Raw genomic sequence first — 17,221 nt, forward strand, 5'->3', positions numbered from 1 at the left:
CGGTTCATCAAAGAATTCAATTAGAGAGCGAGGGGGGGTTCGCCACCACCTCGAGTACACACCAAAAGAGTTTGCTCGCTGGAAGACCGGATGAGCATTTTGTCCCTCTGAACAAACACTACCAAAGGGAATCTTTGTTCTCCAAAACAGGTTTCTCAAACCTTGCCCTTTTCTCATGAGCCGTCGTCATCACCTCTTTCGTGACGTGAGGGAAAGGCCTTTAAATTTGGCCTTTATTTGCTTTGTTTAATGCATAATAAACAGTGGATCGCCACGTTTAGCTAATTATTAATATGGCAACCCGCGCGGATATGACAATAGGCCTCTTATCGGGGGCAGCCCGTCAGAACAAGGAAGTGCCGCACATGCAAAGCACCGTCGCAGCCTTATTTGAAATTTATTTGACTTTAACTACGTCTACGCGATGTTTATCAGACTTTTTTGACGAGGAGATATTTAACAAAATGTCATTATGCCAACTGTGCTTTTTAAATTCTCTCGCATGGGAAGAAGGAATAGGTTGGAATAAAACGGCACTAAAACGTAATGTACGGTAATGTGACGAGTACGTTTCAAGAAGTCACTCAGCACGGTCATAAATACTGCTTTGTAGAGGATGAGCAGGGGCTTGAATGGAGGTAATACAGCTGTTTGTAAAAGCTTTATTAATCCTTTGCTTTTGCTTAAATGCTGCAGAGAGGATGGACGTGGACTTTGCCAGCTGCGGTATTTAGCTACCGGGCGCCAAAGCTTAATTTGGAATAGATTTCTTCGCTTGTGTACTGCTGCTCCTCTCTTCGCTGGCAGCCGAGGTTCAAATCTGTCATGTTCCCATGTTCCTGGTAACTTCTAAATCAACACAGCGGCAGTCTGGGAATTTTTATTGATAGAATAAAATAGAATCTGGAGAACAACTAACATTGAGGTTCCAATTACTCGGTCAATTTGAACACTTCTGTTCAAAATAGAAGCCTAGTCTGCCGACTCAAATTTATTCATGATAATGATTCATGATCGAAAAGCTATAAGCATCAAAACCGCATAATCAACATCATCAGCCAGAAATAGAAAGATAAATATTTATTCAAGTGAATGACTTAGCGTTAGTTTGTGTGTCTTCCAACAATAGACGAAGACTCTGCCTATTGTACCCGTATTTTTGGTCTCTAAAAGTAATTTCCTTGTTCCAAACTATAGTTGCAGGAGACGGTGGTATAATTACATTGTGGTAATGATTATGTTGAAAGAGACAAAAAAAACAATCACGGCTGTTTATCGGGAGTCGTCATCGCCAACCCAAAACCGTTTTTTCTTAGAGGATGTTCGGATCATATTACAAGGTTGTAGTAGCTAATGGGAAATGCAGTGTTTGAAAGGAGGTGACGTCTACTTTTAGATAAGCAAAATTTGTAATGGATGAAATAGCGTAATGCAGTGATGCAAAATATAAAGGATAACAAGACAACTTGGCAATAAGGTCACATTTTCACAGACTAAACACTCATCTGCAAAGGAATTATAGTTAAATGTTCAAGAGAGGGGAAAGGTGTCTCTTGATTTGAATTTGTTTGTGTTTGTTTGTGTGTGTGTGTGTGTGTCTGTGTGTGTGTGTGTGTGTGTGTGTGTGTGTGTGTGTGTGTGTGTGTGTGTGTGTGTGTGTGTGGATGTCAACACCAGTGCTGCCCGACAGTCCCAACTTCCCGTACCGCCGCTACGACCGCCTCCCTCCCATCAGCCAGTTCTCCATCGAGAGCGACTCGGACCTGTCGGAGACCGCCGAGCTCATCGATGAGTACGAGGTCTTCGATCCGTCCAGACCACGGCCCAAAGTCATCCTCGTCATCGGTGAGGGGCACGTGTGTGTGTACGTGTGCCTGGGCATGTGTGTATGTGTGTGTGTTAGGGATGACGGGTGGGGGATGATTGAGTGTGAGACGATAAATGAAATGCACAAACACAGACTGGTAGACTGATAGATAGATAGATAGATAGATAGATAGATAGATAGATAGATAGATAGAGGGACGGACGGACGGACGAACGGACGGACGGACGGACGGACGGACGGACAGACAGACAGACAGACAGATAGATTTTTAATAGACAGCAATTTATATTCGCCTCGTCCCCTGTGTGCAGGAAATTAAAAAGGATCTTGCTGCATATAGAATACAATAGAATATAATATATTTTTATTGTCATTGTACAAGTAGGATACAACAAAATTTGTCCATTTGACCCTTCCTATACCTAGGAGCAATGGGCAGCCGCAGTGCCACCAACTCTTTTGCCAGTGCCTTGGTCAGGGGCAACCAGCAGTCCAGCCCAAAAACAAACTTTTACAAATATTTAGTATATTTGCTGTCTCCTCGTGAACCTTGCTACATGTTATGGTGCATGACACACAAACCCAAAAACAAAATGGCCAACATCCAAGTTAAACAACTCCATGGTAAACGAGCGATCGATTAGGATCGCAGCACAAACGTATCATTAATACAATTGTAATTATTTAACGGGTTAGCATCACGCCGGTGTTACTTTCCCGTCGCCATGCCTCTGCCCCCTCTCGTTAGTTTTCCAAAAGTGAGTGCCAGAGAGATGATGAAAGGGAAGATGGAGGTTTTTTTTGCATGTGGGAGGTTGGCACCTACCTGTCTCTCTCATCTGACAACCCCCCACCCCCCTCCCTTCCCTTTGCGGCTCTTGCATAATTCGTGCACGAGCCAAGAAATCACACACGCACAAGCTTACACATGACCACACACACACACACACACACACTGGCACACAGTCGTAAAGAGACATTGGCAAGCATGCACATACACCCACACAAACCAACACATGGACATTGGAACTCAGAGACACAAGTACTGCACACACACACACACACACACACACACACACACACACACACACACACACACACACACACACGCCACTCTCTGAGTTGGTCCAGTGGACCAACAGCATCTCCGCTGTCCCCGCAGGCGGCCCTGGCAGTGGCAAGGGAACACAGAGCCTGAAGATCGCCGAGCGCTACGGCTTCCAGTATGTGTCAGTGGGTGAGCTGCTGCGCAAGAAGATGATCCACAATGCCACCAGCAACAGGAAGTGGAGCCTGATTGCCAAAATCATCACCAACGGCGAACTGGCACCACAGGTAGTTGAGAAGGAGAGTCTCGCAGGTCACCGCCCTGGATATAACAAGGCACTAATTAAGGGGGGCCATATCACACACAGACTGCAGGAAAGGAGGCTTATCTATCTTATTAGCACCCCCCCCCCTAAATAATGGCTCCCTAGATTTTTTTCCATAGGAAATCAAGCATATGTCGCTTCCCAGTATAGCCACGCATCTGCAATTAAGCTTTGACATTGGTACAATAACTCACTGTCATTTAGATTTCGCCAATAAATTAATTGCTTATGCTGAATGCTGAATGCTTGCCTTGTGATATTTTAACAGATCTACGCCAGAGGTTTAGCAAGTTTCACATTTTTAAAATTGTATTTTATTATATGATATTACTATGTGTGGGAGTTGCTACCCACAGGTACAGGCTTAGGAAGGGAGACAGAGTCTTTCTCGCAGGGGGGTGCCGACAGGTGTGAGTCTTCATTAATAAATCAAAACAGAAAGGCCCGCCGCCCAAAACGGGAACATAAAATAAGAGGATTAATCAGTCCGGGGTTCTCCTCGGTCGCGGTCTGGTCCCAAGGCTTTCAGTGTCCTGCACCACACAGTCCCACTGCTAGACGGAACACCAAATAAGAAAACTCTCCCTGCTGGGTGCGATCAATCAGCACTACTGGGGCTGATTAGGGCGACCTGGTACAGCTGCAGCGCAGCGGGAAGAAGCCAGCGCCGTCACCTGCAGCCCGTGGCTTAACTACGCCCCCTCATCTGCCACACTATAGGAGTCTCTGGCCGTTTCTCAATACCAGGTACGCAAAGTCCGGACTTGCGGACTTGGTAGTTCGACTCGGGAGTACAGACTCCCGGGGCCCAATACCATTACCACACCTTGGTGTGAAATGCATTCTGGGATACTTGGCTGTCCCAAGTCCAAACAAGTCACAACCGATGCATCCTCGATAAAATGGGCGGAGCAAGTCCACATCCAGGCATTTGGACTGGACTTGGCTTGTACTTTGAATTGGAACAGTACTTTGGCTGCGACTGATGACGTTTCACAAGTCCACAAGAACACAAGTATAGACAAGAACGCAGATTGAGAAAGGGCCTCTACTCACCGGTAGGGGTTAAGGGAGGGAGGCGGAGTCTTTCTGGCACTGGGGTGCCGACATGGTGTGAGTTTTTATTATAACAATAAACAAAAAGGCTCGCAGGCCAAACCAATAAATAATAAACAGTAATAATAATAACCATCAGTCTAGGTGGAGGAGGAATGACGCATCGCTAGCCACCCCCCTCTGCTTCCTGTTTCTTGTCCAGAATTTGACCAATGTTGTGCCGCAGCTTAACCATGCCTCTTGGTCCGCCACACATACTATGATTCAACACATACATAAAAAAAATACACTAAAGATTACTTCACACCAAAATCCGTACACATATCAGACAGTTGAATCCTCCCCGTTATGCTCGTCGGATGAACTCCGTCTGAGTTTCACATCACAAAATATGTCAGTGTAACGCTTGACTGACTCAGTAAGACTCAGAACAGATGAGAACCCAGAAGCACGACACAAAAAGGTGCAAAGTCAAAGTCCAGATTCGTCAGAGAAGGCAAACTTCACCGGCAGGGACCAGGCAGAGAATCAGGATCCAGGGAAACAGGCAGAGGTTCAGATGGAAGGTTCAGGAATCAGGTAGTAAGTGCGGGAAAGCTTTGCGTAATGCAAAAGACAATATGGCGAAATAAAGGGGAAATGGACTGGCATTTAAACAGAGGGACTAATGAGGGAACGCAAAAATACTAATAGATAACTTAAAACAATGCCGGCCTCATTCAAGGCCTCTGAAGGTCTCCATGGTGTCAATTTGGTTTGGATCCAAGAAGATGGAGGACGTCAGCCCTACACTTTACTCCGCGGCAATTCAATTAAACCAATCAGATTGCATGATGGGAAAAAAATTTTAATCCCGTCCTTCATCGAGGAGTAATGGTCTCCTAATATTTTCCATCGTGGCTTTGAACTGTGTCCTATGCCATCGCCCAAACCAAACATTTATTTTGGCACGAAAGGCTTGTTTGGCCAGTTGCAGGAAGAGGATTCCTGATATGATTTATGGAGGACATTCTAAATAACATCAGTGCTTCCATAATACATAATGCAATGCAGTTCAAAGGACCTTCCCTATGTTATGTTATCCTAGGCCATCTCGGTTTGCAGGAACATATTTATCAGTCACATAGATAGCATTCTAGATTAGTTTTAATCTCTGTCTGCTCTGACAGACTGTTGGCCAGCAACAGTGCATTCTGTCAGTGCAAGGAAAAAAAACGAGAGAAAAAAAAAAAATGAGATCTGCGGTAGTCACTGTTGGGCATGATCAGAGAGTCAACATGGCTATATTTTTAGATCAGAGCCTTTACTTGCATATTTCCGCTATAGCATATGAGGCATTGCGCCCGAGGGAAAGCGCTTGTACACGTTGACCTCCTCCGTCCATGAGGAAGTAAGTGATGCTAAACCTTGCTGGCATTCGCAGACCCCTCAAAACCACACTTTCAGACCAAAATATCCACATATGGACAAATATATGAAGCGTATTCTAAGCTCCTGCTCGTGGAAGATAATTCCGGATGAGAGAAACAATTGATGGAGATGATAGAGGCAAAAATAAGCCACACTGGATTGGTTTTCGTTTCCTTTTCATACGTTTCATACGTACACACAACCTGACGTCTGAAATAATGGTTGTTTTTTTGCCCTTGCGGTGGGTTCCTAGGAGACCACCATCACAGAGATCAAGCAGAAGATCATGAAGATCCCCGACGCCAGCGGAATCATCATCGACGGGTTTCCGCGAGACGTCGGGCAGGCTTTGTCCTTCGAGGACCAGGTTTGTTTGTTTTCCTTATCTCTGGGGAAATCGACGATAAGGGGCGTCCGTGGAATGAAGTATTCGTAAGGTATTGAAGTCTCAAAAGTCTTTTAAAAACACAATGTGACTTTCAATGCGGAGCCAGGGATGAGATGTAAGGCCCAAGGACACTCGGTAAAGTAAAATTGCTGTGACAGGGGTGTTGACTCAGACCCTGAAGTAGGACGGCGGTCTCCCAGCTCACTGCAGTCCCTCACTACTCACGTCATGGTTGTCAAAGTCGGCGTGTTTACCTTGTTCGCTGATGACATTGTTGTTATCCGCAAATGTTTTGACGGTACTTTTCGAGGGCGACAAGGGGCGTCGTCAAAAGACGATAATTGTTTCTTTAGCTTTATCCAGTCACATACACACACACACTCAATCGTCCATTTCGCTTACCAGGCTTAGTATCGAACTAGGGCTTGACCCAAAGAACTCAGCTTTAGCATAATCCTAAACAGAGTCTGCATTTCCTGCTGTTATTGCATGAATTAATATGACATTTTCCAACTACGCCTCGTTTGGCTTGTAAAGCTTTTTTTTTTTTACAGTGATTTTCTTCTAAAAATGCTGTTTTTCTGGAAAGGGTTATTATGATGATCAGCATGAATATTGTTGTGATTTGCTTGTATATTAACTAAATATACAACAAATGCAACTTTTATTTATTCTTTAATCATCATGAACTGCTGCAATAACTCTGTCCTGTGGACGACCTGTAGGATGACAAGATTTTACATGTTACACAGAACCACCACCAAACCCCCCCTTTGTAGAACGATCTTACCATGTTTCGGCCTAAAACAACTAATCATCATTACTACACCAAGAGGGGGAGAATCACCACGGGTTAGACAAATGAACAGAACCAAACAACAACATCAATTCAGGAAGATTGTATACATTGATATCTATGGAATGTGTATAAATTCTGTGTGGCAGTTCCACCTGCCACCGAGTGGCGTTTTCAGGTCCCGCCGACACAGAGACACAGGCAGAGATGTTGCAAACACACCAGTTTATTGTTGAGAGTGGCAAGATGTAACAAGCCCGGAGCAGATGGACACATGTCACGGCAGAGGCTCTTCTTGTGTGTGTGTGTGTGTGTGTGTGTGTGTATGTCTGTGTGTGTGTGTGTGTGTGGGGGTGGGGGTGGGGGGGGGGGGTTTACCTGGTATAACAGGTATACAGCCACCCTGATCCTGGGCCCAATTATCTAGACACAAGACAGGTGTGGCTGCTTACGTAAACCACACAACCCTCGTCACAACATTGTGGCAGGGATGTTATTGTTTTTATTTTGTAGAACTTCCTCTGGTAGCAGCTAGAAGGTAGATGCCAATATATTTATGACGTTTTAGAAGCGGCGCTTTGTTTAATCCAATTGTCCTCTGGTAATACTTTAACTTATTTTTTTTCAAACATAATACAGGTTAGTAGTCATAAAATAATACCTGTCACATTTTAATTCTGTGTGTCTCCTCTTAATATCTTCCTTTCCTGAGCCCTCTGTAACACCTCGGGAATCGAGTTCAGCGGTTACTGCAATATCACCGCTAAATATAGAGGGAAGGTATTAACCAATATTATATACAAAGCATCTGTGCCATGATGGGGAAGGCGTTTTTATTGACTTTTTGGTGCAGGGGGTGGGGGCTGGGGGGCAGCTGGAATCCATTTGGGGGGTGGCAGGGGGTTGGATTGTTTGGCACTCTATCTAATCATCTCCTGTCGCAGCATGTGCATCCTGACAGACGTGTTCAAATCCATGTACCAAATTTAGTCTGTCTGCTCCGGTCCAAACACCTAACGAATGGCCACAACGCCAATATCGCCCTCCCTCTCTCCCTCTCTCTCTCGCTTTCTCTCTCTCTCTCTCTCTCCTCTCTCTCTCTCTCTCTCTGTCTCTGTCTGTGTCTCTGTCTCTGTCTCTGTCTCTTTCTCTCATCATGTTGGCTCCTTCCCTATTTCACACCAATTGCCAATTGCGGAGTGCACATATAGCGACTCGGCATGTGTGGTAATTACACCTGCAGCGTTAAAACCGAATCGATCTCCTCGTTAAGAACCGAGCGATGCCTGGCGTCATCCGCACCTCGTCGAGATGGGAGTTGAAATCATTGCCTTATCTATTGTAATCTATCATGGCATAATCACTTGCGGTGCTCGCCGGGGTTTTCTTTAGGAGCGAAAAAAAAACAAAAAACCCTGTAAATAATATAATGACATGCCGGGGCCAACGCTCTCTCTCTCTCTCTTTCTCTCTCTCTCTGATTGGAATTATGATGTTGGATGCGCTTAGGAGAAAATTTGTCCGTCATCAGGGTGGTAACATTTGGATCAGCTGTAAATATCATGCTACTAAACGGTGGCATTTGGCTGACTGTATTCTAGGGATTGCTCAGAGGTAGAAACGGAGTACAAAGCACAAATTGAAATAGACATACGTATATCAATGTATAGATATATACTACTGTAGATCTGGATATAGATATATAGATATATAGATCTATATAACTATATCTAAATATGTGTATATAAATATATTTCAGATACTCGTGCGCACGCACAAACAGACACACACACACACACACACACACACACACACACACACACACACACACACACACACACGCCTGTGTGCATGCGTGAAAATCACACACACACTGTTTCTTTGATACAGTTGACATCTGAGCTATTACCATGGTTATTATCAGTGGTGCTGGCAGTTTCACACACAAAGGAGATCGGTAACGATTAAATGTACCTTTCGTCAGCGTCCCCAGCCAGACAGAGGTTAAGCTGAGGGAGTTAAAGAGAAATGCAGGTGAAAAAAAAATAATGAAACAACATAGACAACGAATTAACTCATCTTGCATGTTTTTTTTTGTGGGTTCTCTTTTGCCAGGGTTGTGTTGCCAAATGGTTTTTGAATGATATCTTGAGGAAAATTTGTTGGAAGTGAAAGCACAAAAGCAAACTGTAACACATGCTGTCTCCTGGCAACCACATAAAAAAAATAAAAGCAGCACTTTTGATTGGACTGGCAAGCTGGTTCACAATCGAATTAACTGACAACTGGTTATTAAAGGAGCGTTTTTTTAAGTGCAGAGGGGCAGCGAGAACAGACGAAATAACATTGGTGGCGAGGCCTCGGATGTCGAGGCTAATAAGCCCACTTGGCCGGCGGCGGCAGCAGCTGCCAATCCACTAAAATATCACTGGGTGGTCAGGGGTTAAACAGCTCGAGCCACGGTGCGGGACATAATATTAACATAATAACATAATATTAAACATAACATAATATAAAACATAATATTAACATGTTTTCTACAAGATAAGAAAAGATAAATGATTATTTGTTCCACAACGGGGAAATTTGCACAGTTACAGCAGCAAAAAGTGACAAAACAAAATAGAGATCATCAATAAAGAGTCGTAGTAACTAAAAGTAAGTAAGAAGATAAGCACCATATACAATATAAAATATATAGAAAATACTGTACTCCTTCCCACACTTTGGGTGAGGCAGCCTATCGCTGAAGGAGCTCTCCAGTGCCGTCAGAGTCTCATGCATGGGGTGGGATTTGTTCTCCATCCTGGATGACAGCTCAGCCATCATCCTCCTTTCTCCCACCACCTGCACTGGGTCCAGGGGACCCCCCAGGACAGAGCTGGCCTTCTTGATCAGTTTCAGGTGAACACCCAGGTACTTGTAAGAGTCCACTATCTCAATGTCCATTCCCTGGATGTTCACGGGGGGGAGTGTCCGCGTCTGCGGAAATCCACCACCAGCTCTTTGGTTTTCAAATAGTTTTATCCCAAAACGACTCTCAGTCATCTCCAGAACTGAGATGGTGTGATCTCGCCCAAATAAATATTCATTAGCCGAGCTTTGAGTGACAGGTACAGACTTGCTCCCAAGCGGTATCTACAGGTGAGAATTGGATAGTTTCACGTAAAGCAAGCTCAGCTCAACCGGCTCGGTGGGCGCGGCTTTTTGGTGGGGCTGTGACGTCCTCGTGTGACGCTTTTATCTGATTGGCTGTATGCAAATGAGTGTCTCCGATGACATCATGAGTGTGGCAAAGATAGATGGACTAAGATCAGAGGAATTTCAGAAAATAGAAACACCAATTTCTACAGTTATAATACCTCTTTTGAAAGTGATGAGATGACAAAATGCACGATAAGTTAAGTTATAAAATATCAGGGTTTAAATTTTGGTCCGACTTAAAGAATTTTTCTCGGAGGAGAGTCGTCGTCTATTGCCGAGTAGCCCCAACCCTCCCCGCCCCACCCGCGGGGCCCCCATTATCGGCGCTGACTTCACATTACTGTCACACGGTTCCTGGTACCCTTCTCCACATCGGGGGCCAATTAAGTTGATTTAGCTGCGGGCATAACGCTGCAGGCGTCTGGACCGCGGCCAGAGACTAAAGGCTGAAGCTCGGAGGTCTGTCTCTGGGCAAAGCAGAGACAACGATGACAGAGACGGATAGTCACACTCACTTTCCCGCCCGTCTGTAATACTGTGGAGCTTCTTTGTCACTTGGGATGCTCCTGGGATCCTAGGATGTACAGTTCAGATTGGCTAATATTCAGTATTTGCAAATGAACTGTTGTCATAATACACAGAACGGCACCCTACTCCACCGCTAAATGGATAATACTCCCTAGGGAGTGATAGCTGTGTACAGTTAAGTGCCTTAAGTGGAAGGTGTACTTCTTTAAAGAGATCCCCAGCCAGGAACCAGGGGGCTTTAGGTCATTGGAAAATCCTCTCAGGACCTGCGGAGGACTTAAGACGTGCTATTTAGCAGCACCCCCGCCACCCCGTTCCGGGCCTCCAGAGCAGCGCTGCACCTTTCACTACTGCCCCAGCGACCCAGACTATTCTTTCATCCTTGCCGCCAGGCTTTCTTGACCTCCACTCTCATTTATCATCAATTCTCCAGCTTCCCCCATCTCTCTCTCTCTCTCTCTCTCTCACACACACACACACACACACACACACACACACACACGTAGCCCTTTCCTAAAAGTGACACCTGCATTATGGAACGTGGCCAGTTGGGGTGCACTTTCTCAAATGCATGGCTCCAGACTGCAACCATTTAGTCGCATTTTGCGACTATTTTTAGACAAAAGTTTATAACTAGGAGCACCAGCGCAAGTTGCAAATATGCAGACTGTTTTTTGTCTTATTTACTTATCATAATATATCGTGAAAAACTAGGTGGGAATGAGAATTGGTGTGTGTGTGTGTTAGGGCTGACAACAACATACATTTTAAAATGTTCCAATTTGACCAACTTTTCGGGCTGTTATTGCGCGGTTCTTTCATTCTGCTTCTCCGCTCTTTATCCTTTGTTGTGAGATTTTATAAAGCGGCCCCAAAAATATGTAAAAGAAAAAAAACAAAACGGCTAATTAAGCGAGTTGTTTTAACCAAACCTCCGTGCTGCCCCCCCGGTGAAGCCCGGGCCGCAGTTGGCTGTACGGGCCATGTGCTGCTGGCAGAGCACAGAACACTCCTCCACAACACTGATCTGTTGGTTTTTTTAAACCCTTTTTTAATTTAATGAGCATTAAGCCGTCCCTCCACCCGCTCAGCTGGTGGATAAAAATAGAGCGCGCAGAGCGGCGCACAGACAAAGCTCATTCACATTCACGGAGACGATATATGTGGACGTATGCACCCAACATTTTTATGAAAGATAATACATTTCTGCTGAAGCACTGCTTTTTTTTTTGAATGTTAATTTTCGGAATCAAACGTCTTTTTTTTTTCTTACAATTCAAATAACATTCAAATATCGAAACCATCATTTGACAGCCCTTGTGTAAGTGTGTGTGTGTGTGTCTGTGTGTGTGTAAGTGTGTGTGTGTGTGTGTGTGTGTGTGTGTGTGTGTGTGTGTGTGTGTGTGTGTGTGTGTGTGTGTGTGTGTGTGTGTGTGTGTGTGATAGAGATGGAGAGCTGAGGCTCTCGTCATGATTGTCACTAACAGTAATGTACCGACCACATACAATACTCTATATTTACATTTGTTAATTTATTATTTGGCTTCTGTATTTAAAAAAGCACTATTTAGTTTTCTGTTAAAGCACTACTTCACTTGTGACTTTTTCCTTTAAAATTCAAGAGATTTCTGTAAATTGTCTATTTATTACCAAAGCATTTATCAGTTATACAGTTATTTTATTTACGTATTTAAAATTTATATATATATTATATATATATATAGATTTTGTGCAGGTCCTCCTAAAACTTTCGGTCGGGATCACCAGTGCGAGTGGAAAAGTTAGTCTGGAGCCCTCATATGCTGCAACCATTTTTTAAAAGTCTGTTCAGACGCCCCTTAGCCTCATTGTAAGTTCATGCAATTACTGGTCAATTTCTTTGTTGTTACTATTATTTGTTTATTGTCTGAGCAATGTAAATAAGTGCTTAGACAGTTGTTTTATGCGGAGTGGGAGGATGCATCTCCACCATCATTAACCTCTCGCTCTCTGTCTCTCGCAATTCAATTCAATGCAATGCAAATTCTTTCAGTCAAAAATAAGTCAAACAAAAAGTATTTTCCTGTGAAACATATCAATGTATGAACAGGAAAGAAAGGGAAAGGTGACATTTTATTCAACAAGTATTTGACACCCACACCCCACCACCCACCCCCCAGCCCGTGGCGTTCCTACTCAAGGGTGACAGGAAAAACACAGCCGCTTCGTGCCACCTGACAAAACTGGGGCAAAAGTTAGGGTCGCCATAGCAACGGAAACTTTGATTAGCCGGATACAAATCCGGGGCGCCGCCGCCAAAGTGCAAGTCAATAAAGGACTTCTTTCATGCTATTTTTGGGTGTGTAGGAGTGCGTCAGTTCAAATGCAGATACTCGGGGAAGGTCCCTCACGTCGCTGCTTTGTATCTCATCTTAATGAGGCCGACTGTGTAGGAAAACAAGAATGCAAAGAGGGTGAGGAGTGATAGAGTGCCTCTCCAAGCTCATTCCAGAGACCAAAGGCTCCATTCACTGAAGAGAAAAGATGATAAGTTCAAGTTTAGCTCATTTGGCAAAAACCGAACTGCATTTCATGTGTTCTGACCTCATTTTTATAATAATGTTATCAACAAGACTGGTCGAAAGGTCCCCTCTTACCAAAAGCACCAAATTATGCTTCTACATAATGATGCATAGCTAGTTATGTCAGACAACTTGTATAGCTACTATATATTTGTTGTACACCTGGCCGGGAGTGATGAGCGGTCGAGCCCAGACTCAAACGATGTAAAATAAATTGATAAAGACTGATTTTAAAGTACAGGTACTATACTTGTAAAAGGTATTTTACAAGAATAGTGATGCCAGGTCTGTTCACACCTGGGATTACAATGCGTCGTCACATGTGTCCTGAGTAACCACTTGCCGTCTGAGCTCAATTCCCCGCTTTATATGCAAATAAACATGAACATCATTTCCGTTTGCAAAGGCCAAATGCGTAGACCTTGGCGTGCGCAGGCAAAATCAAAACAACGCAGACTGATATTTTGGTTCCGTGTGTACTATACTCAGTGCAGGGTTCAGGCTGAACAGATTTTTTTTTTCGTTTCCTGATTTTCTTACTTGTATGGAAAATTTTAAACGTGAACATTACTCAGAGAAAGACGCTGCGCCGGTTTTCTTGTGTTTTTACTGTAGATGTATTTTTATTTTTCGTTAGTTTCCTACTTAACACAACTAAGGGACTAAGGTTACTTATTGGATCACTTGAGTACGCGGTCCTTCAAGGTGTGCGTTCACACCTGTCCGCTTGTGATGGGGTCACCAAGACGCATTTTAATGCCAGGTGTAACCGGGGCCTACAGCAACACAAGTCCCTTCGTTCGTTCGTGTAGGGCTACACAGGCAATTGGGACATTAGCCAAGAAGTGGTATCGTCATCCAGTTCAATGAGGCCGCTGACTCCATGTGGTGATTTGAAGATTGGGCACCACAAGTCCCTTGACCCCTGTCCTTACAACGCGCCTTATGAAGCCTTATTTGTAAATCTCTGAAAACGAGTTCCCGTAACGCACCAACATTCCTTTTATTCCTATTTCAGCGAATAGCACCTTTGTCAACACAAGAGGAAGGGGCTTATCACCGAGATCAGCCGCTGTTGCTGCTGGTTGTAATAAAAGCTTGCGTGTTCTGGCACAGAGAAGTAGGTTTTTTCGGCCTTATCACACTGAACTAGAACGCATTTTCTGGCCGGGTCTTACATTTGCCACATGGCATTGTTGTATTCCTAATACAAGTCAGCCAGAATATAATGAACAAACCCAGAATGAATAGAACAGGTGCAGATGGCTCTAACTAACTAATAACTAATTATATGAATATCACTTTTCTTTTCTTTTTTTTCTCACTGTGGTGTGAATAAGAGACGTGTGTGGTGAATTACATCCGGAACAGATGAACCTGTGATAGTTACAGCAGATAATTATATATCACATAATCTGGTTCACTTGTCTTCTCCACTCCAGAAGGATTAAAGCAGCCATGCTAAGCGTGTCTGCTCATCACTGATTAAGTGCTTTTTTTTAATTTTTTTTTTTTAAATTTTATTTATATTTCTCGTTTGGTTCTCTTTTTTTAAATTGGGCTGTTGTTGACTGCAACTGCTGCCGCCAGTTGATGCATTTATCTTATCTTACTGTATCTCCACGCTTCCATAGCTTTTGTTCCTGTCAAGACACCTTTCGTGTTTTTGGCACCTTCATCTCAGCTTCCGCTCTCAGCTGAGAAATGCCAATGAACGCCAATTGAGCCATTTTAATTCCCCCTCTCTCTCTCTATCTCTCTCTCTCTCTCGCCCCAAAGATCTGCACCCCTGACCTGGTGGTGTTCTTGGCCTGCGCCAACCACCGCTTGAAGGAGCGCCTGGAGAAGCGCGCCGAACAGCAGGGGAGACCCGACGACAACCCCAAGGCCACGGAGCGGCGCCTGACCAACTTCAAGCAGAACACCATCCCCCTGGTCAAATACTTCCAGGAGAGGGGGCTCATCATGACAGTAAGGTTTATCTGTGTGTGTGGGTATGTGTGTATTAGCTCTTGTCTTGCAAGATCAAAGTTGCAAGGCTGTACTTATCCATCTAATGGATCAATTCCAGCCAGAATGCTCACGAGTTTCACACTGAAAGTGAGAACTATTAGGCTGCGTTCACACCGCCAACTGAAATGACTCAGTTCTGCTGTACTGCCCACATGTGACACAGATCGTATATGTATTATGAACAGGATGGATTCGGATATTTTCATATCCATTTTGGGGTGACAAACATATGTGACCCACCGCATATTTTAGGTACATTTGGTGGCTTTCGATTTTTTTTGAGAGACAAAAAAAAACAAGCACACAAAAAGGCACACAAATCTAGAAAAATCGAATTTTCCTTCAAGAAAGGTTTTTTTCAACTTATTTGGCTGCTGCTGGTGATTTTAGAAATGATTTAGAGATAGCGGGTTTTGCTGCGGTGGGTCACATAGACAGTATATGTAAATTAATAAAATCAGATAATTCTAATGCAACTACTGTCAAAATGCATAGATCGGAATTTGATGGTCCTTCCAAAAGTTACTTTCCCACCTGTTTCTGGTCAAAAGTTCCATTGACACAATCCCACCAATGTTGGGTCCTCGGCCCGATCCAGACGCTCCTCAGAACCCAGGTAGCTGTGATCATTACTGCACACGCCCAGGCTTCAGTGAGGGCTTTCCGCTTCCTTCTTTGTCATAAAAATTAGATTTATATTGCATTTTATCTCTAACTATTTGTAGGTGCTGCACCAGTGTTATAAATATATAATAATATATATGAAAAAATATCCCATTCACAGATCCCCGCATTAACACGCACACACACGCGCTCTCCCTCAACGAACAGACAGATTGGAGGAGGCTGACCGGGCCGGATACTTTTCCAGAACCCTCTGCAAGCCTCAAAGGCCGGTCGCTGAGCATTTGAGCGGAGGCGGAGTGTTAATTGAATGCGACCAGACTCCTCATTCCAGTGCAGAGCGCTGTCAGATGATCAGATGATCCCAGCTAGGTGTGAGCCCGTTGCTTCGGCCGCTTGTCTAAGACGGGAGGAAGCCCCCGCTGTTCCTACGATAGTGGTGTTTATCGATCCATCTGGAGTTTTTATGTATTCGTTGAGGGAAATACAGGGTACATAAGAAGTGTTTTAGATTATTTAAATGATTAATACCAAATAATATATTATTTAGTAGTGAGTATTGAAGAAAATATGAACTTTCATTTTTATGGTTGTATTAAGGCGAAGAAATAATATCTTCATGGTTTTAAGCATTTTGGCAGTATACAATATATATTAGGATATTTATTAATTCGCTGAACACAGGGATTTTTAAAATCGAAAACATAATTTAGAATAAGCAGCAATTTACAAACGCGATTGCTTGCATTCAACACTATTCAAAATTTTGTATGTGGACAGTTGCAGAGCCATTTGGTGCGTGGTCATCTTCCTCCAGTACAATTTACAGAAGTCTGTGGTTTATTCAGACTAAGGTCTCTTAAATTCATATCATCAATATAGTGTATATTGTCGTATCACCGTTAGGGAAGTTAGGTCTTGAGTCTAGATGTTGGAGGGTTGTCGAGGATGTGAGATAATTGCTTCAGCTCTCCACATCTACCAGCAGTGCTTGTTTCCATCAGGGTGAAGTTAAAACTGACAACCCAAACAACACGTTATTAGCAAGGCACCCCACCTATGTCTGTGCATTTTGTTCCTCCTTATGGCTAGAACAGAGGAAAATAACAAATCCTTTAATTGTAAGTACACATTCATTTCACGCAATATGTAACTATTTAATGCGCATGTGTTGTTAAAATACACTAATGAGGATGAAGATTATTCAGTATTTCAGATGAATGTATGCATGCTCATACTGTCTATTCATATACAGTATGTCTTTCATATGTTGACTCCTGCATGAATTAGTAATGAATACACCTATGAGTTATTAAGATATCAGCATATTAATTCAGGATTTTCTCAGCGCAAAGCACCCTTTCTCCCGCTCTCTCTCTCGCTCTCGCTATCTCTCACATTGTCTGTTATTTTAAGTTATTTTCTGTTCCCAGGGATGTC

The 17,221-nt window shown here is 43.6% G+C and overlaps 1 protein-coding gene across 1 annotated transcript in view; it reads left to right on the forward strand.

Moving 5' to 3' along the window:
* ak5 (adenylate kinase 5) overlaps positions 1-17,221 on the forward strand; it is a 54,316-nt gene that overhangs the window by 1,796 nt on the left and 35,299 nt on the right. The window contains exons 3-6 of the mRNA XM_080010838.1: positions 1,678-1,845; positions 2,991-3,163; positions 5,921-6,034; positions 14,924-15,115. Coding sequence (XP_079866964.1) covers positions 1,678-1,845; positions 2,991-3,163; positions 5,921-6,034; positions 14,924-15,115 — 647 coding nt within the window. The remainder of the gene's footprint in view (positions 1-1,677; positions 1,846-2,990; positions 3,164-5,920; positions 6,035-14,923; positions 15,116-17,221) is intronic.

The sequence above is a fragment of the Zeus faber genome (genome assembly GCF_960531495.2).
Source record: "Zeus faber genome assembly, chromosome: 12".
NCBI lineage: Eukaryota > Metazoa > Chordata > Actinopteri > Zeiformes > Zeidae > Zeus > Zeus faber.